At 40.8% G+C, this 22,633-nt stretch overlaps 1 protein-coding gene across 3 annotated transcripts; it reads right to left on the bottom strand.

Annotated features, from left to right (window-relative positions):
• Window positions 1-9,056: 9,056 nt before the first annotated feature.
• LOC110108247 (transcription factor GTE4) lies at window positions 9,057-18,913 on the bottom strand. 3 transcript variants are annotated; one of them, XM_020838809.2, is made up of 5 exons: window positions 17,034-18,912; window positions 16,924-16,969; window positions 16,740-16,850; window positions 16,235-16,311; window positions 9,057-9,483 (listed from the first exon to the last, which is right to left on the bottom strand). In XM_020838809.2, exons 1-4 carry the CDS (start codon window positions 18,657-18,659, stop codon window positions 16,262-16,264), a joined length of 1,833 nt encoding a protein of 610 aa, XP_020694468.1. In that variant the 5' UTR covers window positions 18,660-18,912; the 3' UTR covers window positions 9,057-9,483; window positions 16,235-16,261. The 3 variants fall into 3 exon arrangements, with proteins under 3 accessions (XP_020694468.1, XP_020694469.1, XP_020694467.1); XM_020838810.2 differs by lacking the exon at window positions 9,057-9,483 and having other exon boundaries at window positions 15,901-16,311; window positions 16,740-16,817; window positions 17,034-18,913; XM_020838808.2 differs by lacking the exon at window positions 9,057-9,483 and having other exon boundaries at window positions 15,901-16,311.
• Window positions 18,914-22,633: the final 3,720 nt, after the last annotated feature.

The raw sequence follows: 22,633 nt of genomic DNA, 5'->3' as shown, positions 1-22,633 counted from the left end.
TTATTTTTTATTAAATATCATATTATGAAGAATTTTTTTGTTAGAAGCTTGATATATAATTTTGTTTCTAATAACTTCGCACTACAATGCTTCGTATTTGGCTTATTGGGTATTCCTTATACATTGTCTACTATGCTAAAATTGTCGTATATTAAACATCTATGTGCAGGTAGTTCTAACTCTATGTGAAATTTTTATTTTTATTTTTTACATATAGATTGATTAAGATAAATTCATATGCACAATATATAATAAGAACTTAAAATTGTTTAATTGGTAGTAAAACATCTCTGTGAAAATAACTACACGCATTGAAAGGACAATGAGATAGAGGCAAGAAGCGCTGATGTTTTGTCTCACATGCTCCGCTAGGGCTTTGCCTTAGCTTCCTCCGGTGCAATTTGCGTTGTTGCGCTGCTCGCCTCGGTGGCATCGGTCTTCTCTGCATTTTTCAGGGAAGTCTCCTTTATTTTATGGTTTGGATTTTGGTTTGCTAGTTTTGCTCTTTCCGCTTCCAACGTGTGTCGGATGGTGCCTAAACTTTGCGACCCTAGTTTTTTAGGGGGTTCTTCTTCTCGTTCTTTTTATTAACGTTCTTGCTGGTTCTTCTTTTGTCATTGATTTTCCTAAACTTAGGGCTTCCTCCTTCCATGGATAACCTTCCCTTTGGATCTCGGATCAGGAAATTGAGGCTTTAGCTAAGTCTTTTTAGTTTTCATTACTTGGATTTTTTCCCTCTAAACGACCCTCTCTGGATACCATATGTAGTTATTTTTTTAAAATCTCAAGCTTAATGGAGAGGTTTCAGTTACCCTGTTGGATTCGTTGCACATTCTTATTAAGCTCGCAAACGACCTTGATTATTGTAGGGTCTTCTGTCATAGATCGTATTTGGTTTTTAATTGTTATATGAAGCTTACTAAGTGGTCGAGCCCCTTGCCGATGTCGGTGTGGAGTCGCCGGTGATTCCTATTTGGGTTTCCTTTCTGCAACTACGACCTCACCTCTTTTCACCCAGAATTCTTCATGCTTTGGCCGCTCTCTTTGGAAAACCTTTGAAAATTGATTCTGCTACGTCTATTGGATCCAGACCATCTCTAGCCCGTATTTTAGTGGAGTTGGATATCACCAAATCTTACCCATATAAGGTGTGGTTAGGTTCTGAGAAATTTGGCTATGTTCAATAGGAGGTTATGGATGATTTCCCATCTTTTTGTGCTTCTTGCAAATGTATTGTCCATGCGGTACCCTCAAGTGGCTAATCTGTCGAATTGTAATAGGATTCCTATTAAGGCTTCGGATAATTCTGCTTTAATTCCTCCTTCCCCCCTGCCCATGTTGTGTAGATCCCTACAGTTAGGGATTATGTTGTGCTTAGCGATGAGAATGTTGTGGTTGGTGAAGGGGTTAGTCCAGTTAATCTTCATTCTAATTTCGTCCAATTGGACTCTGTGTTGGTTTCGGAGGGTGTGGCTCTTGTTCCCCACGTTCCGCGGTTATGTTCAAGTGAGCCTGGAGTTTTGAAATGTAGTTTGAATTATATAACTGTTTTATCTTGTTTGAAATCACTGTCTATCCCACGCGGTTTGGATGTGGGTGAATTGCTTTCTGTGGGCGCTGGCCTTTCGGGTTCACCAGTTTTTCCTAGTAGGAATTTGATAGGTGGTGTGGTATTGTCTCCAATGGAGAGTTCGGAGGCTGTCTCTTCTTCTATTAATCTGGCATCGAGTATGTAGGCCCATGAACAACTGGTTGGTATTGAAAGCAATAACAATTGTGTTCAATTCCCTATATTTATTATGTCTGATGTTGAAATGAAAGTCCATATGGCTAAGACTGGGAAAAATTATGTTTTGTTTCAAACTAATTGGTTTATTTTAGAGGACTCTCCTGTTTATGATGAGGAGGAAAAGTTTGAGTAGGAAATTATAGATCGCTCTATTGATCATGGCTTTCTAATGTGGGTGGAAAGAAGTTTAAAAACAAAGGCAAGAAGAAATAGTGTGTGGTCATTGGTTTTTGTTAGTTCTTCGATGGTTTTACATTGTGGCTGGACGTTGATGAGGAGGCCCCCCTGCTTTCTTGTGGAAGGCCTCCACTTGTTACCTTATTATCTAATGTTGCCTCGATTTTATATATTATTTTTGGGCGATGATGTGGCTAGGGCTCACCACTCCGGATCTGTGGTTCGTCGGCAACCTTTGGTGGTATTTTTTGGAGCTCTCCAAGGTGGTGATGTTTTGGCTTGTTGATGATGTTTTGCTCTTTCCCTCCTCTGAATGGTCCATTCCTAGCTTCAGAATGGTTGGAAGTCTTTGCCAATTAATGAGCCTGTTGGCCTTTGCTACCTAGTTTAGCCTTTTGACCTTTTTAATTATTTTCTCTCATTGTATTAGGTTTTTATTTCATTCTGCTTATGATTCTAATCGTCCTTTTTTGTTGTAATAAAATTCCTTTGTAAAAAAAATAATAATAAATGTAGTACTATTAAGATAAAATTAATTTTTAAGGCAAGTGGATACGCGAAAAATTGACCTGCGCCTGGAGTTTTCGATGGAGCTTCGTTTCTCTTATTGGCTCCTCGGGCCAAATAATGTGTCGCAATCTAATTTGAAGCATGACGTCGCCAGATTTTTGAAATAAGAAATAACAAAATATTATTGAGAAACTTATCGAAGTCATGGGCGGTGGGGACTGAGTAGTGATGCGATCGAGTCAAGCTGACTCACGAGTCAGCTCGGGCTCAATAACCGGCTCAAGAGTCAAGTTTATCAAGGTCGTGAGACGAGCTCGAATAGGATTTCGAGCTCAACAGGATTATCGAGCTGAAGATTGAACATCCCTCTGCTCAAATTGACTACTCGTCAGCAGCTCGCAGACCTTGGACTCGGAAGCGGAACAACGGAACATGAGATCGATATGGGACGTGGGATCGAAACTCGGACTTGATGCAAGATGCAGAATTGGAGCTTGGACGCGATGGCGGAATGACAAAATGGAACCGCGGGCGGACAGAAGGTGAGAAGACGAGAATTCTGAAAGCAGGCGGGAAAATGAATCCGCAGACGCGGGACGTGGGATTGGAGCTCGAACTCGACGTGCTATTTTCCCTGGCAAGTCGAGCTCGAGCTCTACTCGAGTTCGAGCCAGGAATTTGCCAATCGTACCAGGCTCCAATATCCTCTAACTCAAACTCGACTCGACTCGTTTGCGCCCCTAGGACTTAGTGACACGCACCTTCATGACGACAATCATTCATTTGAGCTTGCTTTTCTAAGTTTATTTGTCTTTTTATTAATTAAGAGCCCCAATTAAATTTAATTATCAAATATCACAAATTGCAGGTGGGCTGGAAGAAAAAACGTAGTAGCAGAACCAAAAATTGAGACTCGGAGGATAAAATGGTCAAATAAAATTATAATTAATTTGAAATAAATTATAAACTTATAATCAAGAGCATAAAAAGGGCGGCTTTGTAAAGGAACAAGTATCATATTTTAGATTATTACCAGTTTACCCTTGTATTCTTTATATATAGCATTCTGTACACATTAACTAATTACATAATAATAATTTTCATCTTTTCTCCTGCTTGCTATGTTTCCTCTTCTTGTGCGTCTCCTTCGTTTCTCATCTCTATCATGGTATCATGAGTCAAACAATGGGAGATCAAGAATCGGCGAATTCACACCCTCCCTCCTCCGCCGCCCTCTCCGGTAACAATACAGAGATCCACATCCCTCCACAACTCAAGTTTCTCATATCCAATATCAAGAACCTTGTTCCCAATGCCCTCACCAACGAGAATTATGCGATTTGGCGCATTCAACTTCTCCAACAATTCACGGCCAACGGCTATGCAGGACATCTCACCGGCACCATTACCTGCCCATCCGACGCCTCTTCTCCGGAGTACCAACGTTGGCATTTAGCCGACAACAATCTCCTCTCCGCCCTCTTTTCGACAATCTCCCCACCCATCCTTCCCTACGTCATTTCTTGCACTACCGCTCACGACGTGTGGCTCGTTCTTGAAAGACGCCTTCAACCTACCTGTCGATCGCGCGTCATTCAGCACAAGAACGAGCTTCACCATGTCCAAATGCAAAACCTGACCATGCGGCAGTATCTCAACCACGTCAAATCCATAGTCGACAACATTGCGGCATCCGGATCTCACGTCGACACTTCGTTCAAAGCTGCCATCCGCACCTCCCCGCTCCCTATGGATCTTGATAACCTTTATTCTCTTCTTTGCAGTGAAGAGATTAACGTTCATCAAGAATTATCCAGAGAAAATTCAACGGCATCCGGCGCTACAACTCTCCATGCCATGTCTTCAAATCAGTCCCGCAATCGTCCTCCGCGAAGATTTAGCAAGAACCGCACGATAAACACGGGAAACACTCCGCCTCAACCCAGCACCATTTCGAATGCGCAAAGCACTGCCTCTCCGAACATCACTCTACCTATTTGTCAGATCTGTAATAAAGTCGGTCACATAGCACTTAACTGCTGGCACCGTTCGAACCCAAGGTTTGCTCCGACCAATCCACGATCCATTTCAGCTCTGCTTGCACAACCGACTTCGACTACCTCCCAAGATTGGATCATTGATTCGGGCGCCTCCAACCATCTCACTCCCGACTTGAACAATCTACAATATCAGACACCATATCACGGTTCAGACGGTGTTTCCATTGCTAACGGGTCGCAACTTCCGGTCGCTCACTCCGGCCAGGGACTTCTTCCGCTCCCCGAAACTCCCCGTAAGCTGAATTTACGTAATCTTTTACACGTTCCACATATTTCTCATAATTTGTTATCTGTCTCCAAATTAACCACTGATAATCCGGTTTCTGTGAGTTTTAATGCTAATGGATTCAAAATTAAGGATCGCAAGGACCGCCGTCTTCTTCTTCATGGACCTCTTCATAATGGCTTGTACCAACTTCGTCCCTCCGCCAAAGCCACGCCCACAGCTCTCCACGCCAGCAAAAATCAAGAGTCGCTATGGCACGGTCACTTAGGCCACCCGCATCACCGGCTGCTCAAAGAACTTGTTTCTTTAATTCCCGATCTCACCAAAATTTCTAATAATTTTTTCTGCAAATCTTGTACAGTGGCAAAATGTCACAAACTTTCGTTTAATAAAAATGTTTCCACTTCTTCCGCCGCTTTCGATCTTATACACTCTGACGTCTGGGGTCCTGCCCCCGTTTACTCTTCAGAAGGTTTTCGTTATTATGTAGTTTTTATAGACGATTTTGCATGCTTTTCGTGGATGTATCTCATGAAAACGAAACAGGAAACCTTCTCCAAATTCAAACTATTCCAGCAACACGTACAAACCCAGTTCCATACCACACCGAAGGCTTTTCGATCAGACGGAGGCGGTGAGTTTACAAGCCATGAGTTTTCGGCATTTCTACAGCAACACGGCATCCAAAGACAACTCAGCTGTCCTCACACGCCGGAACAGAATGGGATTGCAGAACGAAAGCACCGACATCTATTGGACCTCGCTCGCACATTGTTACACGCTGCACATTTACCCGATACTCTGTGGGCTGAAGCCATCTCCACGGCCAACTATCTTGTTAACCGGCTACCCTCAGCATCCATCAACAATCAAATTCCCTTCCATCGTCTTCACGGCTATCCTCCGACTTACACTTAGCTTCGCACCTTCGGGTGCCAGTGTTTTCCATGGCTACGACCCTACGCCGCTAACAAACTTTCGCCGCGTTCCCAAGAATGCGTATTCATTGGGTATTCCCCCTTTCACAAGGGTTATAAATGTCTGGACATCCGATCTAATAGAATTTATATCTCCCGCCATGTCACATTTAACGAAACTAATTTTCCCTACAAAACTCTCCACAACGCACTAAATCCGACTCTCTCACCATCGGTTCAATACACACCTCCCTCTCTGCTTGTCCCGCCATCTCTCATAACCAAACAAATGCCATCAACTACGACTTGCCCAACTCTATCTTCCCACTCCAGCAACCAGTCTGCTCACCCATCTTCACAAAACACAGAGGCTCCCTCTCATAATACAGCTCTTTCCTTACCACCCATTCAGAACAACACGACCCAACCGTCCCATCCCATGCAAACCAGACTAAAATCTGGAATTACCAAACCAAAACAAATCATGTCTCTACTAACCATCACTCCTCACAACTCGACCCCGAACACCTACGCTCAGGCCGTCAAGCAACCTCACTGGCGTCAAGCAATGTCTGACGAGTTTCACGCACTTCAGAAACAGACTACTTGGACACTCATTCAACCACCGGCCAATACACCCATTCTTGGGTGCAAATGGACATTCAAAATCAAACTTCTTCCCAACGGCTCTGTCGACAAATATAAAGCAAGACTTGTCGCACAAGGCTATGATCAGCAATACGGTATTAACTACAAAGAGACGTTCAGCCCCGTCGCAAAAATGACCACAATTCGCATCCTCCTTACTCTGGCCGTCAACCGACAGTGGCAATTAATCCAACTAGACGTCTTGAATGCCTTCCTCCATGGCGATCTTACCGAAGACATCTACATGCGACAGCCGCCGGGCTTCATCGACGCTGCTTCACCTTCCTCGGTCTGCAAACTACGTAAATCTCTCTACGGTCTCAAGCAAGCACCGAGACAATGGTTTGAAAAACTTACCTCATTCCTACAAACACAAGGATTCAGGTTTACTCGCTCCGACCCATCTCTTTTATCTTATCAATTGAATCATATACAAATTTTCTTCTTAATTTACGTCGACGACATTTTAATTACAGGAAATAACTCGGCGGCCATCACTGCTCTACTATCCAAACTGCATTCTCAGTTTTCCCTCAAACAGACCAGCCAGCTCTCACTGTTTCTAGGAATTCAAATACTCCAGCAACCCTTCGGTCTCTTTCTCTCACAGCAACATTACGCCGAACGACTGCTCAAAGATGCAGGGCTCACTGACTGCAAACCTGCAGTCACACCGATCTCTCCCAAATCAAGACATACCGCTTCACCCAGCCAGCCGTTTCACGATCCGACCCTGTACCGACGATTAGCTGGCTCTCTACAATATCTATCCATCACCAGGCCGGACATCGCTTTTGCTACGAACCAAGTTTGCCAACATATGCACCAACTGACCACTCAACACTTTCAGGCTCTCAAACGACTACTCCGATATGTCAAAGGTACCCTCTCATTTGGACTTCCGCTAACCACAGGGGATCTCACCTTACGGACATATGCTGACGCCGATTGGGCGTCCGACTCTTCCGACCGGAAATCAGTTTTCGGGTTCTGCTCCTTCTTGGGACCAAACCTCATATCTTGGTCCGTCAAGAAACAAGTCACGGTCGCAAAGTCCTCTACCGAGGCCGAATATCGGGCACTCTCGGCTGCCACCTCCGACGTTATCTGGTTACGTCGTCTTCTCGCGGAGCTTGATATTCCGCAGCCTTCTCCTACCATAATTCACTGCGATAACACATCAGCGCTTGCTCTTGCTCAGAACCCCGTCTTCCACGCCAGGACCAAGCACATTGAAATCGACTACCAGTTCATCCGTCAACACCTAAAGACAGGAGCTATTTCTCTCACCCATATACCGTCGGAACAACAAATTGCCGACATTCTCACTAAATCTTTCTCAGCTGTTCGCTTTGATATTCTTCGTCGCAAATTAACCATTCGTTCAAAGAATGATTAATTTGAGGGGAGATCTAAACGAACAAGTATCATATTTTAGATTATTACCAGTTTACCCTTGTATTCTTTATATATAGCATTCTGTACACATTAACTAATTACATAATAATAATTTTCATCTTTTCTCCTGCTTGCTCTGTTTCCTCTTCTTGTCTGTCTCCTTCGTTTCTCATCTCTATCACATATCACATTTGGTTAAATTTATACATATAGAAACAACATACCATTACCCCATTAGAAAGCTCTTCTTGCATCAGTGCACATGCACTTATTCAGTATCATATAGGCCGAACATCATATATGTTCATCTAGCCCTCCTTCAAACACGTTGGGACTTAACCTTCTCATGTTTCTTTGTGCCTCTCTCATTCTTATCTCTCCAAAGGATTCTACTTCTCAAGACAACCTATAACCACAATGATTTATTCTGTACCATAAAATTTAACCATTCAGCAAACATTTAATAAAACTTAATAACCTACTCAAGCATGAAAGAATTCACATCTACAGTAGTTAACCCATGTAGCCCGTGATTCACCCGATTTAGGCATCGTTTGGGACGGCTTTTTTACTGCTTCTTAAAGCAACTTTCTAATACTAAAATTTTAATTTGATTATGTTAAAAAGTTGCTTTGAGAAAGCCGTCCCTTTCTGTTCTTGACCTCTTTATGTTCACATTTTCTTAAAGCAGTAAAAAAGCCGTCCCAAACAAAGCCTTAATCTTCTCCTTGACTCAAATCTCCTAATCTTGCTAAACTTACATCTAAATTTCACCTACACCTAATGCTCTTTGAGATAGTCAGCTTATATTCTAATCAGACTTATATCCACTACTGCTGAACTTATATTCTAATCATGCCTGTTTCCTGAATCTCACACATCTTATATCATGTCTAAACTCCACTATACATACTAGACCTGTCAATTTCGGGTTACGGGTCGGGTTGACCCGAACCCAAAACTGACCCGGTATTATTCGGGTTCGGGTTGACCCGACCCGGTTTTGCAAACGGGTCGGTTTTCCGGACCCGAACCCGACCCGCTTCGGGTTCGGGTCAACCCAAACCCGAAAATTCCGGGTCGGGTTCGGGTCGGGTCCAATATTGACAGGTCTAATACATACCATCCTTCAGTAGATATTTAATCGCCTCAGTTCAGATCTATATAAGAGAATGTGGTTAAGGTAGTCGATTTCACAGATGACTCTTGAGAAAAAATTCTGCGAAATAGAAGTTTCGGATACTAATCCCGTAATTGAAAATGAAATTCAATCACTTTACATAATATATATCAATAAAGCGATTTTATAAATAATGAAACATTTTAAAAAATTACAATAAATCTTGCATAATTGCCTTATCGCCCAACGTTTTTTTGAATTTAACAAAAACACACAAAAAAGTAGCTTTCGTTGTTTCGCAATAAACATAAATGGGAAAACTATAAAAGTGAAAAAAATTTGGACGTTCAACAGGCTTGCCCTCCATGCATCTTAAATCCAAAAGATAATAACCGGAGAGCAGCACAAAAAATATACAAAACAAAAAACCTACATCTAATAAGTAGAAGCAGACCCACGAATCAACTACTCAGATCCTAAATGTACATCGTGTCAGCAGCAGCGAAATTTAATACATCAGAAGCAAACCAGCAAGCGCAGTTAAGAAATTAGCATCTGATCCCGAACACAGAACTCAAACCAAGTGTCAATATTCATAAAGATCTGCAATCCCTACTTCGTCATCTCCTATGATACATCTGCAATAGTACAACAGTAGTTAATACAGCTGCTTGACTAATGAGTAATCAAATTTTCTTCCAATTATTCATTAAAATCGGGTAGACTTTTTTCAACATTTTCCAAGTAAAAATGATTACCTATGAATTTACATTCTACCAATTCCTTCAGACCAAACATAGCCATTAATTAATGGGCTTGTGAAATTTTAAAATAGATAGCCGCATATCTAATGGGCAGCTCGTTTAGCCTGTTAAAACCCATATAACGGGACAAAAAGAAAGCTCAATAATCTGTTGAAGCCACAATTATCTCCTACAACTTTTACAGGACAATGATCCCGGCAGAGACTGCCTACTCCAAGATCCCAACAAAGAACCAAGGCACCCATGGTTGTAATTAGTAGCTTCTTGATGCAGATCTTCAAGTCTGCCAGCACAGGAAGAGATCAAGCGAACCATAGGTTATATATACACTCGCATATGCCTTTTTAAGTATCCAACATGTAGTCAATAGGTCATATAGCTTGTGAGCTCGTACTACATGAACCTAACAAGGAGAACTTGCCTAAGGGCATCCAAGACCTAACTCGACCAAACACCTGAAGGAGACTCGTCCCTCACAAGAGCAGTCAAAGGTTCTCGCAGACCACTTAATTCATCACTCACCCTCCAGCGAGAACTAGCACCAAAGTCACTCTTCGCTATCTATGAAGGGGCATCGCATACCGTGCTCATCATCTCATCCACAAGAAACTACCTTTTCAAGAGGGTTCCAGCTTGCCCCATCACAATCAGCCGACCGCAGGGCCTACCATTCCCATAACTCAAGCATACTTGCATACCACTCAACATCCATAGCACCAACAAAGGTTGCTAACAGCTTTTGGATGCTCGTCAATCACAACCCACTTAGCTCAGCATTCACCAGCAGACATGCCTATAATACTCGCACTTGCACACTCGATGCTATGAAACTCTCCCCGAGATATAGAAATAAGACTAAGAGATACAATCACCTATCAAGTTAGCCAAGGTGAACCACATGTCTAATGATATTTAAGCTAGTAGATTATTCTCTACATAGTTTCCCCCCTCTCTTTCTCTCCATTCTCACACAAGTTTTCATGTCATACCCATAGAGCTCACATATTAGTAAGGAGTGTCATCCACAAACAAACTTATATATCCAACATCCTGAAAGGTGCGACAAGCATGGATTGATGTCAGTGACTAAAAGACAAGAACATATTGACAAGCAGACTCACCGCGAACCCTTACTAAACATGGAGAATACAAACTACACTTACTCGTTGCGATCTCAAGGAAACGAAAGAGAAATTGATAAAAATGATCGAAGACATCCAAGCAAGAATTCCTAAGCACACGCAGAGAGAGAGCACCCCAAAAGGGTCATCTAACTTGGCAATTCACTATAGAAGGCTTGGATAGTACAGCACTGACCTCAACACCTATTCCAGACCCTACTCACACGGTGAAGAGTGATAAAGAATACAATCCACCTCCTTAGCACACTAGAGAAATTAAACCCGAATTGATGAACACTTTCTCTAGCGAGATCGCATAAGCGAAGCTGCCTCCGAAGTTTATAGTGCCACACTGGAGTTTATAAGGGTAGGACTAATCGAGTGGACCACGTAGCCACCTTTGAGTCAATGACATTGCTACTAGACATCGATGATACTCTAAAATGTTGTTTATTCTTCAAAACCCTCAAGGAGTATGAATTTAGAGGATTTACCCACCGTCCAATTGGAGTCATCTCCTCAAAATTCAAGATGTATGTAACTTCGCTTATCAACGCCTAGAAACTGTCACAAGCGCTTCTCAAAATAAGGTAAGAACCAGGAGAGTTAATAAGGAGCTTTATTGTAAGGTTTTAGAGAGAGATATCAGAGGTGAAAGACTTGGTACCGGCAGTTGCCAAGCTTCTTTAACTCAAATACTAAGGGAAGGTTCTTTTCGCTACAAACTCGGCATAAAACTTCAAAGATTACCATTGCAAGCTAGGTCGCTCATGATTGTTGGTCCACTCACGCCGAGGTTAGCCACTTGCCCTTATCACAACGGTACACACCACACCTGTAACTATGTCACTTTTACACCACTATGACACTTCAAAGGGTTAGTTGAAGACCTCATCAAGGCTGAAAAGTTGAAGGAGTTTGTGCTTGTCAAGTCTGGTCGATGCTCAGGCAAAGCCCCAATGGAAAGCAACATGAATGATCTCATTCCAACGCGCACCATTCACATAACAAGAGTGCGGCCCAACACCCTAAGGGGCGAGTGAGCTGACTCCCAGGTAGTGACTAAGAAATTGAAGGTAGGAGAAGTCAATTCAATGTCCACCTCATAAGCACCCATGATGGACATCACCCATCATATTTTGCAAAACAAATAGACCTGCTAGAGGAAACCCCTACAATGATTGAATAGTCATCACAGTCTTAATAGTCAACTTTTTATTAACGCAAAAGATGGCTAGTCCACTTACATTGGATTCAATCAACAAAAAGACCAATCTCACACAACAAATACATTTATTAAATGTCGAGACAGTTAAAATAGGATTCAATACTGTGAGATTGATGAGGAGCCCCAGGCTTAGAATATTTTGAAAGCAATTTCAATGGTTACTAGTGAGTCTAAGTGAGAATTTGACTCTTAATAAAACACAATATTGAAAAAGGATTCATATGACCAACCCAACGTAATGAGATAAAGACTTCTAATTGTTGTTGTGTACTAGACAATCAAGTGTTACCCTAACTCACCAAGGCATTATCTACCGAGTTATTCTTCCACCGAATTAAAGTTTATAGAATTATACAATGGCAATCTCCTTTAATTCATTTAGAAAAGTCCTTCATAATTATGCTTTCATCTAATGACCAAGTTACTTATTCATTTAACGGCCGACTTGCTTGCTTATTCATTTGTGGCCGAGTTATTTAATTACTCATTGATAATTGGATTACTCATTTATTCATTTGTGGCCGTGCTACATTTTTGCCCTTAAATAATTGAGTTTGCTATTCATTCATGAAAACAAAAATAAGAATGAGGAAGAAGAAGAATTTGTGATGCAAGTCAAAAATTCTTTGCATTATAGGTGTTGTTGCATCTTGAGATCCTAATTAACATGTTTCCATTGCATCACAAGGAGCGATTGTGAGGAATTTTCATGCTTGAGTTCAAACTTGAATAAGTTTAGTGCGACAAGAGTTTACACCAGTCAAAGGTTCTCAGCCCTGCAAGGTACTCTTTCAATTCTTTTTGGTCCCATCACGAAGTTCAAGCTAGGAATTCTATGGTGAAACTCTTCAGACAAGGATATTAAGAAAGCACAAAAGGGCAAGGTACTAACGACCAGGCCAACAACTTATATTTTTTTATTATTTTGACTATCCGATCTAGCTCATAGGTTGTTGAGTGCATGACACCTATCCACAAAATGTATATGATTTAGCAGGTTCCACATTGGGACATTGGCATCTGCCAACAGTAAAAAATTCATGATCGCATCCCGCGCATATTCAAATTATAGACCGCATATGATTCTGCTTCTGCTTCTACAGATAAGACGAAGCAAGAACAAAATAAATATGGGGAAAGGAGTTGAGTTGTTTTACGTTGTTCCGGTCAAGCACTCTTTTCTTTGCCCAATTCCATCATTATCCTTAATAGCAAGGCTCCCCAAACTCTCCTCTTTCAAGTAGCCCTAAACAAAAGCGTAAGCCTTCAGAAGGCAACCCTCGCAGTAGCTCGCCACTATTGCACTAATGCAAAGGTGGTTTACCAGGCATTTCCATAGAGTTTATAGTTCTGAAGCCAAGCTCACCTTTGAAGAATGCCTTGAGGTCTGCCTCCAATAACCTCGAGAAGATAAAACGCCCCTAGTCAAAACACTTTCCTGGGAAGGGGGTGGTGTTGCTGCCCTCGTTCACTGAGTCCCTCTTTTTCTAAGAGAGAGATCAGAGAAGTAGCTCAACTCCTCTTCAATTCCCTCCTCAACCTCTAAGATAACATGCTTGCCCCTACCTGGCATTGTCGCCAATGGCGGGGAGTAACCTATTTCCTTTCCTCACTTCTTGGCCACCACCTCATACATGACCCTTGCTAGGAATAAGAGAATGAATTTTGGTTATCTTCATCGTTGGGGTGTTAGTCGCACCATTCCCCTTCAAAGGAGCCTGCGTCTTCTAAATCGTAGTAGGCTTCTTCATAATAGGCTTTTTAAGGAGAGCAAGGACAGCCACCTCTAACCTCATCCTCTTGATGGGCGGCTCTCGCACATCCTTGGTGCTTATCAGGGGACCTTCTTTCCCATGCTTGCCCCCTCCCTACTCGGCGAAAGGAAAGCCACCTCCCCTTTTCTCTACTTAAAGTCTAGAGAGAAACTTCTTTCTCCATTGAGAAGTCTAGAAGGGAATCAACATTGACCTTCGTCTATACACCATTCTTTCAAAATCCATGAATGGTTGATCCAGAGCTTGCCTACGGATTCGCTTATGACGAACAAGGCAACGTCAACATCCTCCACTCTACCTTCGATTTCGACCCGGAAGTTGATCGTTCCATTGAAGAATACGTGGACTGCATCATATTCACGCTTTTGGAGGCCATTGACGAGCAACTTTCCAACGTCCAATGGCAAATCGTTTCCAGACCATCCCAAGGGTAAATTTCTTCCCCTTTTCATTTAATTTCCTAATCCACTAATCTTGTAGGTGGTGACAAGTCACAAGGAGCCATGCTTCGCTGCTTAGTAACATAGAAATGAGTGTACTTTCTATGTTGCTATCTTATTGTTAGATTAGAGATTTTTGTTGAAAACTACTTAGTTCGCATGTTGTTGAAGTTCTTTATTGTTGTGATTATTCAAGCGCTTATTATGTAATTTGGCCTAAACGTAGTGACCACTCTTACGTTTTCTCTTTTCGTTTTAAATAGCTAATAGTCTTAATTAATCTTGTTCTGTTCAAAATCATGCGAGTTCTTAACGCATTCATTTAAAAGCATTGTAGTTCTGCATCACCGGCGGCTTGGAATGGGGTGCCGTGAAGGACGGTGGTGTGGGAGGGGAGGGAGCTAAGGCCGGCAGCCTGAAGAAGAAAGAAGAAGGAGAAAACTCAAAGAAATTTGATAGAACCATGAATCCAGACTTCTCCTGCATTTGGTCCAAGGGACTTCACCAAATTTCTCTCCTAGAACTCTCACAACTCTCCACATAACACATGTGCAGGAATTTTTTTTATTATCATTCATCATCCTCCTAAGAGGGAAAAGAAGGCTATAAATAGGCTCTCATACAAGAACGAAACAAAAGACCAAACTACCCCCTTGGGATTACATGCATCTAGTCCCTCAAATGAGGGCAAAAACAAAAAAGGACACTAATAATAATAAAATTATAATGCATCAATCATAAATAAAAAAGATGCGAGAGTATCCATAGATCTCTGATGCCTCCTCGCATCAGAATCTCCTATTGATATCCTCATCAAAAAGAAAGACTATTTACTAATGATTCTGAAAGGAGTTGTAACCAATGATGATTCAGAGTTTAATAAGTTATCAAAATAGTTTAAAATTTTGTTATAACATCTATTAACTTATGCAAACACAACACAGCATTTTGGATAATCAAAAAATTGTGAATATTAGGTAGAATAAACCTGTAACAATGCGCCATAATAATAACAAATTTCAATATTTTTTTTAACAGTTTATAAAAATTACAAGGACTTCAAAAACATGCTCTTCTCATTCTCATTCACTTATCAAGAACATGTTTTTTTAACTTTTGTCGCTATCCCAACTTCATGGTTTGCATACAAAAACATCAAAGAAACACAGCAAGACATTAGTTTCATTTCCAATGCTCCAAACTAAAAATTATAAAGATAAAAAAAAAAAAAGACATTTAAAACGCTGAGAAGACAAAAACATTTACCAAAATTTCTTTTCATGTATTCACTAGTTGGGAACATGTAAACGGATCTTATGTTATGATACAGAAGACAAGTGATTGAGACTAACTAAATTGAATAGGCAAAGATTTTGCTAATATTGAAGGTAAGAGAGAACAAACTAATATCATAAGTAGAATTTTCCAATAAGCCCAAATAAAGAAAAAGATTTTGCTACTCTAGAAAATACTAACACAAACCAGTAAGATTACAGAAAATAATGTACACGGAGTCTTTCATTAACTTAACACAAACAAGAAAATAGAATTCTAAAAATGCCATCTCCTCCAATCTTAAGTAAACCACAAAAAACAAAACTTTCATCCACGTTAACTAACTTACAAGTACGTCCTCAATTACTTCAAAGGGCCTCCAAATGGGTATTAATGTTATCAGCGAAACAAAATGGCTATCAAATGCAGACACCAACAAGCACGGTTACTAATGATATCAGCAAAACAACATTGAGATGGCTATAAAATGTAGACATCAGCAGCAATATTGCAGAATATTCTCTTAGAACTACTACAGACAATAATCAGTAAATTCCATCCTCTGCCGGCAAAACAGTTTACATTTTTACTGCTGAGATGATGTTATGTTTAGATGAAATTATAACCATCTAAGGCAGCAGCCCCAATTTAACAAAAATATAGCAAATGTCAACACATCCACCAAAAAAGATGGACTGACAGGTCTTAAACCCCACAACATGACTTCAATGGTTCAAAATTTGAGTGTGAATATAGATAATAAATTCAAAGAAATCAAATGTTTACCTGCATTACATTATTTTATGCTCCAGGTTACTGTGCAACATCAGATTCAAACCCAGAAGAACTGTCGCTATCTGAATCTGCACAATCACTTAAGTGTAAGTTTCCTTCAAGGAAATGATTTAAGCATACTAATTTAAAAAAAAGGGGATTTATATGTATACCACAAAATGCTAATGTATTTTATGTATAACACCTAAATCTTTGTATTTACATTCTATATATTAAAAATATCAATAATATTAACTTATTTAAAGTGAAATATAATTTTTCATGTATATATTTTGATGTGATTTAGAAACTAGAGTATTATATAAATAAATATAAAGATATAGATGTTAGATATGAAAATCCATAAGAAATTTGGTATGCATTTAAATGACAAAAAAACAAGCTAGATATATCAAAGGCCTAAAGTTTGAATGGACAATGTGATGGAAATATGCAATAGATTATATATTATGTATGAAAATTGCAGAAAAAAAAAACATCAATAACAAGCATATACCACTGGACGTTGAACCAGAATCACTGCTGGAGCTACTTGAACTACTTGATCTACTTTCAATCTCCACAATTGCTCCACCTGTTGATGAAGCAATGCCTTTAGAAACTGGGCCTATTTTCAACACATGAGCAAAGGGTTAGCTTGGCTAATATGAAAAAGAAAAAGCTAATAATTATAATGTTACCTGTTTTACTTTCCTTCAGTGACTCTGGAAGAGCAGCATCAGACATCTGAAAAAGGGAAAAAGTTGTTTAAGATGGATCAAATTACTACAATATAAAACATAATACATACCATTCTTTGATCCATGTCTTGGGCATGCTGCTCGTATTCTGCCCTTGCAAGAATGGCAAGTGCTGCCTTCCTTTTATTCTTGCTCAGACTCTTTTTATAGTTGGTTACAAACCTATCAAGCTCCCAAAGAGTCTCAATGTCCACACTGTCAATGTCCACCTCAATCTCATCATCATGTTGGCTTACTGAGAAGTTCCTTTTCCTAATTATCTGCACAACTATATCCAACTTTTCAGACGGAAGTTTTTGCAGGTTATCGCTCAGCCTCTGCTTCTCATCAAAGGTCATGTCCCGTTTATTTGGATCCTTAGCCTTAGGCTTTTTCGATGCTGGAGGTAGCCCAATGTCTGTTAAGTGATTCATCATTTTCTTTTTTAAATCTACACCCGTGTGATGAACAGTTGAATCTGACCTCTCTAGAGTCTTCCTCATGTCAACAGGTGGAGGCCTGTTCAGTGATGGAGGATAATGAAAGTAAGCTAGGTCAGCCTCTATTACAGGCCACCGTTCCTCAAATATCTGCAAAAGTTGCTCAGCCAAGATATGAACATCCTGCCCCTTTGGATTATAAGTCATTGCGTTGCAGAAGGTGAGTCTCACATCCTCAGCAAACTCCCTAGGAGTCTTGTACCAATTTTTGCTCAACCGGGACTTCACAGTACCAAGGTCCATTGGATGTTTGATAATTTTATGATAATCTGTGAGGCCAAGAAAATCGGCATCAACAGGATTGTTAAAAACCCAGCCATGGTTGTGCTTCATAAGCTTCGAAAGCAGTACCCCGCACTTCTTAAAGGCCTGCTCATAAAATTTTCTGTCCACAGACTGCATGCCATTCTTGTTACCATTCGCCTTGGACTTCTTGTGATACTCCTGTGATGGGAACTTGTCCTTCCCAAGAAGAAAATCTGTATTCTTATAGTACTGATTGGCCTTTGGAGTTCGCTTCTCCTTCTCCATAGTGTCACGAAATCCATTATCACCACCAGCTCCAGCTGGAACTGAGACACTTAATTGGGGGCGTAATGATTGAGTTGGGGCAGCAACCGAAACAGTCTCTGAGACTTCCAGAGCTCTTTTAGTGGGAAAAGAAGCTCCGACATCATTGGCAGAGCTGCGCCCAGTGGCTGAGGCGGCCTTACCTGCACCGTAAGCGAAAAACTGGAGCTTCCGGGCCTCGAGTTTCCTAGCAAGGGAACGCACCAGCTGAAGCTCGTAATTTAGCTTCCTGCGCAGCTCCCGGAATTCATGCTTTGTCAGGGAAGCGAGATTGATAGTTACAAGCCGGTTCTGTCCATTGGAGATGTCGTGATTGGCACTGGGCTTGTGGTTAAGGCTACAGGCGTCTTCGTCGGAGGCAGTAGTCGATTGGTGAGGTGCCGATGACCGGTGATTCTCCTGACGAGTGGGGTGGGGCTGCTGCAAGGAAGAATTGACGTCATCGGTGGTGGTGACTAGGGTTTGCGAGGAAGCAGGGGGCTGGATTACAGGAGGCTGAGGGTTTTGATTTGTGCTGGTCTTAGTGCCTTTGTTGTGGATTTTTCGGGTGTAAACCATGCTCTCCACCCACCGCCGCTTCTCAAGGGAGCCATCGCAGCCGCCGTTCAACAGAGGGCCCGACGCCATACATCAAAAGATGCTATCTCCTTTCCCCTCGAACCCTATAAACTAGATCTTCAAGAGCTGGATCAAGGATTTATCAAGGTTTTGTGGAAAGCACACATGCAGTCAAAAGGAGGATTGAAAAACAGAGAAGTATAAGTGGAAAGAGACGATAAACGGAAGCTGTGGAGGTGGAGGTGGAGGTGGAGCTAGGATTTCAGTGGAACGGTCGAGCAAGCCACCGACTTCTATGTCGATCTACACGGCACTAATTAAAGTGCTATGGCGGACAAATATATCGTTGCCTCATTAGAAATTATACACGTTTTTTATTTTAATTGGTGGATATAGGTGCACTGTGGACGACAATCCAGGGGTGATGCAAAACTACGCTTCTAACCGGAAGAGAGTGCGGGAAACGGAGCTGACGCCGTTTTCAGATCCGTACCATGGCCGTAGAGGGAGAACTTTTATTACATCCGGTGAACGTACGTTCCTCTACGTTCGGTTTTAAATCAAAACAGTGCAATATCGAGTTTTTTGAAAAACTCGGTACAACTCGGTACTCGGTATTGCGCTTTTTTGCCCAGAACCGAACGTAGAGAAGCGTACGTTCACTGGATAAAATAAAAGTTCGTAGAGAGAAGCAAAGTGCATTAAAAAACTAATGTAATAATAACAACTATTTTAATTAATAAATACAAATATAAGTCTTTAAAATATATTTTATAAAAAATTACGTTTACCTTAATATAAATATTATTTTTATTTCAAAAAATTATTTTTAACTGTAAATAATTTAATTACAAACTTATATTTATTATAAAGGGAAATTATTATTGATATATCATTAAAAAATTATCTTGATCGGACACGAATCTCGAGGAAAAATCAAGTTGGAAACTTCAAAAATAAATCTGGGACCATCTGAACTCTAATTTCAGCAAACTTATAGTCGAACTGAGCGTCTCGGAAATACGAACCCAACGACACAAAATTCAACTCAATCCGAGCCCAAATGGGTCCAAATCGAAGACATGAAGCACATTTGAAAGGTTCAATCCATAATTTGGATTACCAAACAATTTCTAAATATGACATTCTTATAATCAAATCAAGCGGCTCGACGAGACAAATCCAACGAGCCCAATATCATCAAATTCCGATATCAATAAGATTTTCAATTGTCTGACGAACGGTCCACGATCAAGGGATTCAATATCGGCCGTCCATCCAAACCACTCTACATTTGCCCTTGATCCTCCTCCTATTTACGAGTCATGCCACTCTCAGAAAACTAGAAATAGCCCCTCATTTACCCAAGCAAGAAGGAAGAAAGAAGAGGAGAAGAGAAGAATAAGAAGGAAGAAACTCCTTCTCGACCACTGCCGGAGTTCCGTCCGACCTTCAAGTGACGCCGGAATTCCGCTGAACTCCAAGTGACGCCGAAATTCCGCCCGACCTCCAAGTGATGTCTGAATTCCGCCCAACCTCCAAGTGACATCAGAGTTCTATCTGAACTCCAAGTGACGCTGGAGTTTAGTCCAACCTTCAAGTGACGCTAAAGTTCCACCCGAACTCCAAGTGACGCCGGGATTCCGCCCGACCTCTAAGTGACGTCGGAGTTCCGCTCGATCTCCAAGTGACTATAGAGTTTTGCCCGAATACCATCTAACGTCGGAGTTCTCCCCAGTCGTCGACTAACGTTAGACTTCTACTCGACGTCGGACCTCCAATCGTCGCTAGATTTCTACCCGACGTAGGACTTCTGCCCGTTGTTGGACTTTCATCAGACATCTATTCGATGTTAGATTTCTGTCAATTGTTTGACTTCTATATAACGTCGTCCTTCTGACCTCCGTTGTTAGCCAATGATCCTTCCAACTTACGTCACTCATCGACTACGGCCCTTCTGACTTACGTCGCCCTCCGATTACAGTCCTTCTAACCTTCATCATTAGACAACGGTCTTTATGACCTCCGTCGCACACTGACTACATCCCTTCTTATTGAAACTTGTTCCATATGAATTAGGTTGTTAGACCTAAGCTTTTGTCCCAGCGGCTAACCAAGAGGGGGGTGAATTGGTAATTAAAAATTTATCCCCCTTTTTAAAATTAAAACTGAGAATAACTATAGTGAATTTTATAGAAAAAGTTTTTCAACCACAATTTAAACAGTAAAGCAAAAAAGCAGCGGAAAAAATAAAAGACACAAGATTTATAGTAGTTCGTTCAAACACGACCTACATCCACTCCCCAGAGGCACCCTCCGAGTATTGCACTATTACCACTAGTGACTCTCCTTTTGCACCCACAGTAAGGTAGAGAAGCATTTACAAAAACTCTCTTCCACCACTATCCGGTGCGGTAGAGAACCGTCTTCCTTTTACACTCTCTAAGTGTTAGCAGAGAACCGTCGTCCTTTTACACTCTCCAAGTATTGACAGAGAACCGTCCGTCCTTTCACAATCTTCTAGTGTAGGCGGAGAACCCTTCGGCTGTTCACACTCTTCAAGTGTAGGTAGAGAACCCTTCGTCTGTTCACACAATCTAAGTGTTGGCAGAGAACTGGATCTCCTTAACAGATCTTCTCACAAGAAATCTAGAAGGACGAGAGAAAAGAGTGAAGAAATCATAATTCACAAGTGGAGATTCTTACCTTTGAGTACCAAGTGAATCTTTCATGCTCCAATAGTAAGAATCCTCCTTCAAACACTTTCTCCTTGACTCTCCCTTCAGTTGACATGAAGATCAGTGGGCGAAAAGATTAAGTGACAGTTTACAAAGGACCTTTTATATGAAAGACACAAAAAACCATCCAAAAACTATTGATTTTCAAGTCAATACGAACAGGATCGTCCCGTACGATCGTAAGATCGTCCCGTATGATCGTAAGATCATCTCGTATGATCTTAAGATCGTCACGTACGAACAGTGCAAAATTGTTGCGTACGATTCATTATATGTATTGGGATGAGGTGACTTCGTACACGATCATCGTCCCGTATGAACTAGGTTCGTCTGGTACGAACAGTTATTTTATAGCCACCCAGAAAAATAACTGCAGACATTTCATACGTTGAAAGAACAGAGCAATTCATCCTGGGACGAATGTTTATGTTCGTCCGTATGAACAGTTCAAAACATTTTCACCCGAGAAGATCGTCCTATGATGATCGATGTATTTCGTCCGTACAAATAGTTCAAAGTGAGAATCCATAGGAGATCATCCAAGGACAATTAGTCCATTTTGTCCATATGAACAATTCAAAGTGAGAATCCAGAGGAGATCGTCTAGGGATGATTAGTCCATTTCATCCGTACGAACAGTTCAAACTCAGAATCCAGAGGAGATCGTCCTGGGATGATTAGTTTATTTCGTTCGTACGAACAGTTCAAACTTAGAATCCATAGGAGATCGTCCTGGGACGATCAGTCTATTTCGTCCGTACGATCTGGACTTAGAAAAATTTCTCTATTTTTCTTGTTCGTTCCATTGCTCTCCGAGGGGATTAATTGACTTGATCATCCCGTACGAATATGGTTCGTCTTGTATGATCAGTGTGATTTTTTAAAAGATCTCTCCAAGTGTGTACGTGTTAAGCTATTCAATTTCAATCATATTTTCTTAAACTCAATTAAAATAAAAATTACAAACTTCAATTTATAAACTATCTCATGTTGAATTTGATTTAAAGTCTTTATTAGTCTGGAGTTCTATTATCCTGAAATGTTAGTCCACACAAGAGCAAAAATAATTCTTTTAAAAAGTGTTAAGAAAAAAATAAAACTTAAAACAATAATATTTAAAATCATCAAAACTATACAAGTTGCAAGAAGGTAAAACATGTAAATAGCAACTCTCTTAACAATCTCCCCCTTTTTTATGATGGCAAAATAATTATTATTTGTATAATTTTCAAATTCTAAGAATCTCCTAAACTCCCCCTGAATTGATAAACATATGAAAATAAGGATGATTTGTACTACAATTTT

Source organism: Dendrobium catenatum, unplaced genomic scaffold (assembly GCF_001605985.2).
Source record: "Dendrobium catenatum unplaced genomic scaffold, ASM160598v2 fragScaff_scaffold_157, whole genome shotgun sequence".
NCBI classification, from domain to species: Eukaryota; Viridiplantae; Streptophyta; class Magnoliopsida; order Asparagales; family Orchidaceae; genus Dendrobium; species Dendrobium catenatum.
Note: the sequence above shows the minus strand (reverse complement) of the source record. Positions and strands in the feature narration are given on the sequence as shown.

Coding starts and splice junctions, on each gene's coding strand:
- LOC110108247 (XM_020838809.2), bottom strand. CDS start 18,659: ATGGCGTCGGGCCCTCTGTTGAACGGCGGCTGCGATGGCTCCCTTGAG. Junction 16,970..17,033: donor AAGACATGGATCAAAGAATG/GTATGTATTATG, acceptor TCCCTTTTTCAG/ATGTCTGATGCTGCTCTTCC. Junction 16,851..16,923: donor ACTGAAGGAAAGTAAAACAG/GTAACATTATAA, acceptor TGTTGAAAATAG/GCCCAGTTTCTAAAGGCATT.